Genomic DNA, 12185 nt, shown 5'->3' on the forward strand with positions numbered 1-12185 from the left:
ACACCTTCAAAGCTGGGCCATGATCCCGTCAGCAGGAGTTTCAGGTACAGTGAGGGAGTGCCTGACTGTTCTGACTGACTGTACCATAGCCAGGATAAGAAAGCACCAGGTTGTCCCAACTCGCTGCACAAGAACACAAGGTTGGCCGGTCCTGACATGGCAATATGGCCCAGGGTGGGAGGGCTGCACCACCACAGCATTTACACCCAACAGCCCCTGTGTGTCTTAAAAAATCCTGCTTCCAGTTTCTGTTATTTGCTGGTGTCAATGTTGTTCTCCCAGTTGATGTCTGGAACTTTTGTAATTGATGAATGCAGCGTTTTAAACTTACTGTATTTCAGATAAACAGAAATTGCATCAGGCTGATAGTTGGGACTCTGGTCTTGTCAGTAACCTCAGGCTACTGGGGCACTTCTGGAAAACTGTGAGCTATAAAAGTAACAAGAAGTAAGAGAAAGATGCACCCATCTAAATGATCTAATTACACTGGAGCTCATGTGGATGATTGGAAAACTCTAAGTCAAGTAAGAGGAGCAGCAATAGTCAGGTTATTACTATATTTTATACATAAGCAAAGATTCAATTTTGTTCAGTTCAACAGTTCAACTATGCTTTTCTTTACTATAATAGAAATGAAATGGTTTATAGTCTTCAAATGATGCAACACAGCAGAAAGGATTGTTATTTATTATTAATTAGGGTGGTATGTTTGAATTGTTACCTTTTTTTAATACTTCCTGATGGACCTAAAAACTTCCTGTACAGATATTTTACCACTCATTATGCTACATGTAATTGAAGCTATTACTGGCTTTTTCAGCAATAACTGATAATTTCTCTGTACAACTTTTCAGGTTCCTGTTTACACTGCAAAAAAACCGTGTACTTCAAAATTTCACCACACAACATAATCTGAACGTAAACTTCTATAGATTATATGACTTATTTTTTTTTTCTTTCTAAAGACCATAGTTACAGCCAAAATCATGAACAGCATAAAAAAAAGAGCATAGCAGAGAGATGGGGTTTCAGTTTTGATCATCATCAGTTTGCTGTTAGGTGTGTGCTTTTAACCTTTAACTCTGCACATCATAAAACCAGAGGATGAGGATTTTATTTTCTCTAATTTCCTTTCTTTTTATTACTCCAGACAAGTTCTTCTCAAACAGTGATCATGACTAATTAGCAAAATAGTTCTGTATTATCTGTAGGCGAATGAAGAGGAAAGACTTCTGCTCCAGTAAAGAAGATTTGATTTAAGTTTTTTTATAAGATAAGTTTGAACATTTACTACTTGAGTGTGTCCTGATAAGTCATTGCTGTATTCTAAACATAATCATTTTTAGATTCCTCATTAAGATACCAAGCAGAAAACACAATATAAAAATCATGCATTATTGTTCTATTTTCTTATTTATATGGAAGTCATTAATATATAAAGCAGATTGTAGGTCAGTCTATGAATCAGACAACTCTCATAAAACAGCTGTTTCAGGATACAATGGCTGCTAAATGCTTTCATTGCTGCAAAAAGCAATTGAAAAAATTCATGAATAAAAATTACTTCAAAGCGACAGAGAGAAAACATATTTGTCTGAGGATGACCATATGCCACAAATTATTGAAGGCTAGGAGAGTATTCTGAGGAAGCATCAGTAACTTATTTTCGACTTTTAGTCTGACGCAGTGTAGCTTTTTTCTGTGTTAAAATGATCCACCTAGCTATTTCTATCTGTTTGTATAAGCATGCATGTATACGCTTATGCAGATCAATTCTGTGCTCCAGTGGATTACCTTTTTTTTTTCTTTGAACTTTACATTGGGTGCTAGAGTCTGAAGTGTAAGCTGCGAAAGGCAGTGGTCAAAGTGAGGCAAACAGTACTCTGAAGGACCACCTACCTATTTCTATAGAAGTATTAATGATATAATTTTCTAATATTTAAATGTTACCTCCTTAAACACCAGTATTAATACAATAGCTCCATTCATACTATTTAATAACAACAACAAAAAGTAAATACCACGCAAGTCAGACGTCTTTCACTGATTAATAAGTGTAAGAGTCACCAAAGCATCATCTTAATCATCTTTTTCTACTAAGGTTTTAGAAAGATAGATAATACACAGGTATCACTACAGTGAGTAATGTACAAAGGTGAGCGAGTATATACCAACGACTGTGGAAGCTCTTTACTTGGAAGAGAACTTTTTGGCTGAAATCATGTATGGCTTACTGTTTGTAAAGGCTCATTAAAATACCCTGAATATGTTCATTTTTACTACTGCTTATCAGAATTACATACTTTTTGTTTACTTACAGTATGAAAGAGGCTGGTTTAGGCCATAAACAGTGGAGGGGTGGTCCCATTTCATCAAACTGCAAGCAGTGTCCAGTAGTTTATACCAGTCCTGTTTGTGGATCAGATGGTCACACATATTCTTCTCAGGTAAGAATTAAATAAAGAACTAAATTATTTTTTCATTGTTCAGTCAATTCCAGCTCTTGGAAAATAAAATACTGTATTGCAACACAAATCAACATTTATTTGTTTTGTCTAAAATATATGTTACAGACTGCAACCTGCAGCAATTCTAGTGTATTGTAAGACAAGAAAGCAAAATGGTAGCAAATCCTAAGGAGCATGAAACTGTACTATCCCCAGCAGCATAGCGTAAGAGTGCTCCACAATATAATGGAGCTCCAAGTCTGTCTGTGACAGACACCAAGGCGGGGTTTTGAGTAAGGAAAAACTTGTTGCGTGTCCCCAGTTTGGGGTTGGATAAACATGTTAAGTCAGATTTTCCAGGTGGCCACTGAGGAGACGCTTCACATTCCAAGCATCTAGGCATAGGTGTAACATACCCAGATAAAAAAATATAATAATGTAAATAATTCTTGCATATCTTTCCTTCTTGCAGCAGTATTTTATGTATTTTAAGACCATAACCAAATCTTCCTTCTGTATTCCTGAACCCTCCTGTCTTTTCTGTCATTCTTATTTGGAGTCAGAATAGTAATTAAAAAACGTTACTGTCAGTTTACCCAGTCATTTTTGAAGAAAAGATTTTATGCTGGTCATGCTGAAGTCCAGAAAGCAAGGGACTGCGTTAGTACAGAGCTCAGGTGAAACTTGTGAGATGGAGGGACTTCATAATGCTGAAAACAAATCAATTTGTTTAGCATCCTCTCTTAAAATTGGTTTATGGCTATTGGATTGAACACTAAGTATTCTTTCCAAGGACATTTTCTTCTTGATAAGATAAAAACATCAGACTATAACTAGTGTTTCCTCAACCTTGACAATTCTAATACTTTTATTCTAAATCTTACATTAGAAAATGTTTTTCTTACTAACTGAATATTTAGTTATGGGGAACTGGTCAAGAATTCATTGCTTATTTCCTATTTTATCATATAGGAATGTTGTATTCTAAGTAGTCCCATAGGCAGAAGTGACCGTTATGGCCTCTCATGGTCTGGTCTGAAGTAGATGTGCAGAAGTCTATAAATAATGATGATATGCAGGTATTTTTACAGCAGTTCATGTGTTAAAGGTAAGGGTGTGCTTATCAAACAGAATGACGTGAAATGAGTGGATTAAATAGGTACACTCTGCTTCCATTCCAGTGCGTTATCAGAGTTGCAGACAGTGCAATAGTACATACTCTCCAACCCCTGTATCCCTTACGTGCATATAATGCTGAAGTAATGTAGCATGAGAGAGCTTTAGAAGGGTTTTCCTTTTGTCTTACACTACCTCATAATGGTAGATTTCAAATCTAAGTTTATGGCAGCAAAATACTAAAAAAAGTTAATGACCACAGAAGATAATGTATTAGCCTATAAATATTAATTTTTATTTCTTTTCAATGATGTTATGATTAGAGGTCATTGCAAGGTTATTTCAGGAGCAGTCATTTTAAAAATTGACGTGAAGACAAATACTTGTGTTGCTTTACTCCAGGCAAAGTTTAGTTTCACTGTGTCATCAAGCTCCAGTAGGAGTTTATATAGCAATTTTCTTCTATTTAGAATGCATTTGTCAATGACTGTGGCAAATTGTAGAATACATTTTCTGAAAATAAGTCAGTAAATAGTAATGGTATTGTAGAACACAGCCAGGCAGCTGGTAGTTATCAGATGGACACTACTTTGGGGTATATGCCCTCCCTTTTCAGGCCAAGCCCATGCAAATGTTTGTATTAAGTTATGTAACTCTAGATATTTCACACATGTTTTTTGCTTTGGGGAAAAAAAATTATGTAATGGGTAGACAATGTAGAAAGAAAGGTTAACTTCCAAATTGAGCTTATCCAGAGTCATGTAAGGATGTTTTGTTTCCCATTCATTTTAGCAGGCTAGGTTAGGTTCACTGTGTTTTCAGCCCACAATTTGTCCCATGCAGTCAGTGTAAAGTAGAAGTAGCAGGTGTCAGATATTCTTTATTAGCATTACAACAATGTTGAAATAAAAATACTATGTGCTGAAATGTTGAGTAATCAAAGTGAATGTTAATTATTATGTGAGAAGAAATTCAGTATAAAGAGATCCTGCAGTTTCCTTACCAGGGTGGTGTTACAAACAATTTTTAGTTAATAGCCTTTAAATAATACTTCATGCGTTTTACGCTTCATTAGTCTAGTTTTACCTTCTGCATTTCTCTAAACTTTGGCACTTGAAAGTGCATTATTCATTTTAACTCTAGGAATTCTCAAGCAGTGCTGTAGCATAGGGCTAGTAAAGTGAATTTTTTATGAAATATTTTTTCTCCTATGAAAACTTCATGTGATTGATGACATCCCTATAGGTATAAATAGCAATACAAATAATGTTTTGCAAAAATAATGGGTCTAAACTAGCTTCTCAGACTAAGATGGAAAAGTTATAGAAAATCAGTCAGAAAAGAGGCTATGAATTCTTGATATATTTTACAGATAGATAGGTGTGTAGATTTAGATTTTTTAAATATTCAAATACTTCTTCAGTCTCCCAGATTATGATTCCTCTCTCATTAGAAGGGTGAAAGAGAGCCACTGGATAAAATCACACTGTGTCTAGCGGGGAGATTTTGATACTGGTTGCTTACTCTGTGCAAACTTTGTTTATAATTTTACATGAACTAAATTCCTAGATTTTTATTCTCAGGATATCCCATATTTAACATTGTTCTTTTTAAACTCATTGCTGCCTTTATTCATCTTGGGTCTTTTTAAGAATTTTACTTAATAATCTGTATCTCTTAGCAGTGTGTTTGTTATAAGACAGCTTGTTTGGAGGAAGCATAAAAAATAAGTATCAACATTTTTAATCTTTGATGTTATTTTAAACATTGTCCTATTATAAAAGTAAAATTGATTTAAATTTATTTATTAGCCTATTGTGAGTTTTCAGGTCACATGCCTGAGCTGTTGATGGTTCTTTCTACTTAAGAAAAGATTGCTAGAAATAGATTTACTATTACAAAATAGGTATCTATTTTGTAATAGTAAATGAAAGTAATTTCCGCAGACCTGGTTCAATGTATGTCAGTTCTACTTTTTAAATTGGGCTAATCCACTTGCCTTTCGTTTTTTATCTGCATTGTTACTAAGCAATCTGCTGTAGACTTAACTATCAGTTGAAATGTAGCCAAAAATAGTAAGGTTAAATCATTGCCTGCCATCTTTGGTAATAAAATAATTCAGTCTCTCTGAAATAAATTATTTGACAGCATGCTGGTCCATATTTTTGCAGCTGGCAAAAGCAGCTTCTTCCAGGTGCTCTGCCAGTACCAATTCGTTTTTCTACTAAAACCAACAAACCATGACCAGCCCTCCTTCCACCCCATCCTCTCCCCTCTCCCCCAAAAAACCCAAACAAAAAACCTGTAATCTCATTTCTTGAATGGGACTGACCAATAGTCAGTGAGATAAAATGTATCTTGCTTGATTGATCCATGGAGTATACTTTATGAGGATAAAGTGATCTTTACAGAAATACTGGAAACTCCTTGTTTATTGTTTAAATGCTTTAAAAAGGCTAATAATAAAAAATCAGGAAATGAGATTGTCTGGTTTTCCAGCTTCCGCCATCAATGGGTTTTGCCAGTAATGCTTGTAATTTTATCTGGAACCTTTACATTGACAGGATGTGGTGTTCAAAAAAAGGCAGAGAAACATCAGAAGGGTGACTCACTTCACTTAATCCAGTTTTTCAAATAGGCTGATGTACTAAAAATTCCAAATTATATATAACTGATCTCTTTTTTATCAACTGCATTCAAAATAAATAGCTGCTAAAGCTGTAGAGAATGGAGATGGTAGCTTAGATGACTTTATGGAACCTTCAATATTTTGAAATTCTGAGCAGCTCAGTATTTCTTAGACTAGGATGGCATATTTATACTACCAAGAATTGAATTTCTCCTTTTTCATTTGCAGAATGCTATGTTTGTTTTATATCAAATTATGTGTTGGATTTACATTAAAATATACATAAACATTAATACTTTAATAAAAAAATTAAAAATGCTACTTTATGGATTGGAAAATATTTTCTTAAGCCTCCATCTATCTAATAACTTTACATTGTTTCTTAAAAAAGTATAAAGTTTTCTTTAGAATAGAAGCAATCTAGGCTGGAAGGACAAACTAATAAAAGAATAGGACAAATAGGGGAAAGTGAAACAAGTGTCAGTGTTTATTAAATAACTCTCATATCACAGCAGCAGTATACTGATACGAAATAATAAATTTAGAAAGAAGTCAGATTCAGAACCTATTCATGAAAATCTGAATTTATATGTTAACTGTCAAACAGGACAGCCAGTAAAACAAGAAAAATCAAATTGCTTAAAGTGAAGTTGCGAAGATAGTTAAAGATTCAGATTTCTTAAACTGTTAGGTTGTATTAGAGACACACATACTTATCTGGAGAACAGTCTTTCTCTGAATGGTAGCTTTAACCAGCAGAAGTTAATCTTTTGAAAATAGTATTGAAAATGCTGTTACTAGGATTACAGCTAAAATAATCAAGAATCATTTTGGCACATGAATTCTTTTCTGGGAGAGTGTATCCAAATCATATGCAGGCAGAAGTGTACAGGAGCTGCCACTAGCATAGTTACGCTTGTGGAGTGATGGTGGGGAGCAGAAAACAGTTCTGAAAAGAAACCAATATAAAGATGGATCTGGAGCATTAAGGACAATAAATAATGTTCTTAAGTTTGTGTAGCTGTTTGAAACATTAAGGCACATGAGAAAACAGTGGAGAGGATAGTGATGAGCTGTGCTGATTGCAAGAAGGGGATCAAAAGAGAAGATTGTCTCAGATTTACCAAGCGGAAGCTCATTAGTGAGCGTGGTTTCAGTAGAGTGAAGGATAAAGAGGTAGTTAGGTGGGATAAGAGGTTTTTTATGATCTTGGGAGGCTTTTGTTTGGGCATTTGGTGGAGTTTTTTTGAAACAAATGGGAAAGAACCTTTTTATAAAGGAAGAGAGAGAGCGGTTAAAGACAGTGGGCATGAAACAAGATACTGTCAACCTAGAGAACAAATTTTGAGAGTCAGTAGCAGACAATCTATCATAAGAATGGGATTAAAGAAGATGAGATTGAAAGTGGTAAATGGCAAACAAGAAAACTGTCTCAGGTCTTGGCCTAGTCAAAACATTCAAATATTACAGTAATAATTCTCTGAAAGAAGACCCCAAAGAGTGTGCCATTGTAGGAAATGGTATGGAAAATGCAGGTAAGCACTTATTAGAAAGGAAGAAGTTCAGTGGTGTGTGGTGTAGTTCTGTTCTTGTGTCTCTGACAGCCTTATATCCCACCCCAGGCATGTCATTCCCTTCTCCTTGGAACATTCCTTCCTATGTCCCAGGGGCAAGGGAGAGCCATGGCCACCTAAATTGTCCTTGCACTTGAGATATGTGAGGAAATGGAAGAAAATGTAACAATAAAGATGTTTCTCCTTTGGCTATAGATATATGAATGGGATGATTATACTTTTTTTTAGAAAGCAGTTTCTCTCTTTCTGTCACCAGTATGCCATAGAAGTCACTAATTTTAGGTCCTTAAAAGAGATCATTTTCCTAAATTTTTCCTGTAGGGTAAAATATGTAGCTACACAATGGTACCTTAAAAAAAGAAAAAGAAAAAAAAAAGCCAAAAATCTAACTTAAATGCCTGCTACCTTTTTTTCCTCTGTTATTTTCTCTTAATTCCAATGCACAATTTGTTTTTATATGCATATTTAAACCTGACTTCACTTCCTAGTGCACTGAACTGTGGGACTGGGACCTCAGGGGTTTTTTTCTTTGAATATGTCTCCTTGTCTCCTCTTAGTCGTAGTGGAATTTAAATATATGCTTATCAAGTAGCAGTGAACCCATGGATCATTTTGTTGCTTTAAACCAGATCCTCTTCCATGTACCATGTGTTATGGAGAGTTATAATAAATGTAGATTGGTTCTAATTTCTTTCCCTTTTTCTGTATATTTAATTTTCTTCAAAATTAATTCTATTTTTCGTTTTAAGAAGGGTTTTCGAACAACAGAGATGTAGCAGGCACAAAAGAAGATGTACTTAACATTACTTACCCATTTTGGTTTTCTTTAGCAATTAACAGAACAGTAAGCATTAAAAGCTACAGAACTGCAAATGAAGTGAAAATTACTAAAAAAATGTAATTATTCAAATTAAAATTTTTTAGAACTTGCAATTAAATTTAGTAATCAAACAGAACAAAGTGTTTCGCTTCTAAAAAGATATTCTTACATGCTATTGATGTAGGTCACACTTGCGCTTAGTAAGAAACTGGAATACTGTGAAGTTTCAAGTAGTAACATCAGACACAGTAACAGAAATGTAAACCAACAGTGCTATAAACTAGTTATGCTGACCCAGAGAAAAAGAAAAGCTTCAGTCCTAGTAATTTCACAGATGTCAGTAAGGTAAAATATCTGTAACATTAAAGAATCATCTTTGAAGTCTCACTCTTTTTTTTTCTTTTTTTTTTTTTTTAATTTGTAATTTTGAAAAGCTCACAATGAAGTACTGTAAACATGAACCAATTACTATGTAGCTATTTCACTGAAAACAAACTCACATGTATCTTAATTGTTTGAATATTCCTTCAAGTTTTCAGTATTTCTGATGCTCTAATTCCAATATACTGGTTTTATATACTTAAGATTCTCTGCTTAGAATACATCCATAATATAGAATTTTAAAATTATTTTGAAAGGGGGTTGATGTTTGTGTAGTCTTCTGTTAAATGCGTACTAATCTTATTTCATGGTCTTTAATAAGACACATTGAGCATTCAACATTGTGATACTAAACAAATACATGTTGTCATAGCTCAGGCATATTAAGATTATGGCTGTAAAAGAATACAGTTCTTCAACTGAACCACAGAAAACTGTCTGGGATTCAGGTTTTCTAATGGCATACCTGGTAACCACATTCACTTCCCTCCTCAAATCATGTCACTTTAAAATATCCAGAGCCACATATGGAAACATCCAGAAGTTTCTGGGTTGTGTGAATTTCACAACACTGGGTCTTGCTGTGAAGTTCCTGATCACTTCAGGACTCTTTGAACCATTAATATACACCTGCCACTGTCCCTCTTGGAAGAAAAAAACACAAAACCAACCAAAGATGAAACCTTGAAGAAATTGGTATTCAGAAATGTTCAAAATGTTTTAGCCATCTCTCAAACAAAATCCTTAAGGTTTTCCTGAAATATGGAGTCCTTCAGAAAACCTGTCTTATGTCTTCCTTTGTCAGTTTTCTTCAGGGGTGTGGTTGTGATCTATCCCAACTTCAGTAATTTCTAGCAAAGAGAACTGTCCAACCTTTGTTTACATGTCCAATGATTTTTAAGCATCTGCTTTCTGCTAAATTTACAAGGAGCAAATAATAATAGACCTTTCTTCCACAAGTTAAGACATTGCTGCTTGCTCTGCTTCCTTGTTTTTCTACATTAATCTTGAGAACAAATGAAACCAAATATTTCTCATCCAAGATGTACTCTTGGATGAGATCTTGAGTAAACAAGAAAAAAAGTATGAAAGTAAAATCACTGAAGTCCCCAAAGAACAGATCTGGACATTGATGAGAACCAAGAGACAGATAGGGATCTGAAAAATATGACTGAGTATCAGAGGTGGGTCCTCTGCATCATAGCAAAGTTTCAGGAAAAAAATGGAGCATTGTAGGCCACCATGGACTTACTGGAAGAGAAAAATAAGAGTTTGTGTAGCAAAACTTGCCGCTCTAGCTCTTAATTCAGAAAGACATATGAAGACTTGGCTTTGTGTTGTCCTGATTTTAATCCATATGTGTTTGACAGAACAGGGAAATCTTTTATATGTTTTAGAGATCAAATACTAAGAGCAAAAAGTAGAAAGATTTAGGCACAGTTCTGTGTGTCTCTACACAAGACATATCTCTGTAAGTTCAAGAAGAGATACATGTAATCTAAGGAAAAACATCCATGCTTTGGAATATTAACCTCCACTTGCACAACAGCATGTTTCTTCCCTGACAGTGTGAAAACCATTATGAATGTGGAATTTCGTAAACATTTCCTTCACTGATAGCACATGTAACCTTCTGTTTTCGACTGTTTAATAAATAAAATCTAGTACTTGGAGTTCAGATGAATTTCAGCATACATTTCTAGGTGGGCGAAAAAAGAGTAGAGAGCTGTAGAGGAAATGGTAAGAAAACTGAGAGTGCCTAGGTGTGTCTAACGTCTGATCCAAATGGTGATTCTGTAGTGCACTGATGAAGGTTTCACCTAAATGTAAGTAACCATACCGAATTTCTTTTTTTTTCTTTTCTTTTTTTTTTTCTTTTTTTTTTTAAACAATTGACATAATGTAGTTTAAGTGTCTTATAAACTTGGATGGGATAACCCAGCATGGACTAGCTAGGTCTGTGCACATTACTTTTATTACTTTCATTATTTTTCCTGTATTTGAAGACTAATGAGCACGCCCTTTAGATGCTATTTTAGCTCACATATAACTTTATAAATATTTCAACTTAGATTTAATTAGATAAATTGAAATTGTTTAATTAGTAATGCAATCAGTCAGCATGGCTTAGGAAGCCATACCACATTAAAAATACAGTGATAATGCATGTTAATAAGCAATAAGCAGATTCTTTTAACAAAAAATTCTATGCTTTTAGAAGCCATTTGTGTGTTATTATAAAGCTTTGTAGCTTTGCCATTACTTTTATTTTAGCATTGCCATTACTCAGAAATTTGCATGACAGCCAAAAAATCAGTGAAAATCTTTCTTGGCTGATTTTGAACCAAAAATAGGCAGCTGTTTTTAAGATGGTTTAGGAGAATTAAATGGGTTTGCTCACATTTTAGATTTTTCTTTGAATATTAATTTTCAAATTTGAAGTGGGAACTTGAAAAATGTAAAGTTAGTTTTGTCTGAGCAATGTTCCTTTTTCTATCTCAAGAAATTTTCTCGAAATTGCAAAACTGAATGCTAGCAATGAGGTACACCAAGGATCTCATGTACATACAGCGTTGAGTGACATTCTGTGCATCTGTAGCTTGGGTCTGCTAAAAGTGATGAAGTTTGAAACAAGGAGCCTGGTGAAATGCTGAAAGTTGGACTATATGGGCAAGAGTTCTGAATAAGAATCAGAATTTATATACTTAAGTATATGCATGTATATGTCAGAGAATTTTTTTTATATTAAGCATGCTTACAAGAAGCTGTTAGTGTACTTTCAAACTGCATCAGTGTATATAATTTTGGAATAAGCTAAGATCAGAAGGAATAATGTAGGTAGGAGTAATACGGTTATATATTTTTAACCCTTTTGTTAATCAGTTTTTTTAAAACACTCAAAATATTTTTTTTATATTTTTATATTTGAAATATCTTGTTTTTTACAGAATTTATTGTCTTCAAAGAAAATTGAAATATTAATTTGGATATGAGGTAATATATTACTTTTTTTACACAAAAAATGACTAGAAGCATTATTATTAATACTTTTGAATTTACTGGAAATAGTATGTTTCAAGTAGGGATATCACAGGGTTTTGTCATTTAGCATTAATTAAAGCTTTATGTTCTCATTTGATGGTATAAAATATGAGTCTACCTGTTTGCAAAATGTGTAGAATAAGATGGTTAGGTATATATTTGCCAAACTGAGTAGG

General features: G+C 34.0%; 1 protein-coding gene across 1 annotated transcript in view; it reads left to right on the forward strand.

Annotated features, from left to right (window-relative positions):
• The window catches only part of SPOCK3 (SPARC (osteonectin), cwcv and kazal like domains proteoglycan 3), a 221862-nt gene that overhangs the window by 137617 nt on the left and 72060 nt on the right, over positions 1–12185 (forward strand). Inside the window, exon 5 of the mRNA XM_049833886.1 lies at positions 2321–2447. Within this exon, the coding sequence (XP_049689843.1) occupies positions 2321–2447 (127 nt within the window). The remainder of the gene's footprint in view (positions 1–2320; positions 2448–12185) is intronic.

The sequence above is a fragment of the Accipiter gentilis genome, chromosome 3, assembly GCF_929443795.1.
Source record: "Accipiter gentilis chromosome 3, bAccGen1.1, whole genome shotgun sequence".
NCBI classification, from domain to species: Eukaryota; Metazoa; Chordata; class Aves; order Accipitriformes; family Accipitridae; genus Astur; species Astur gentilis.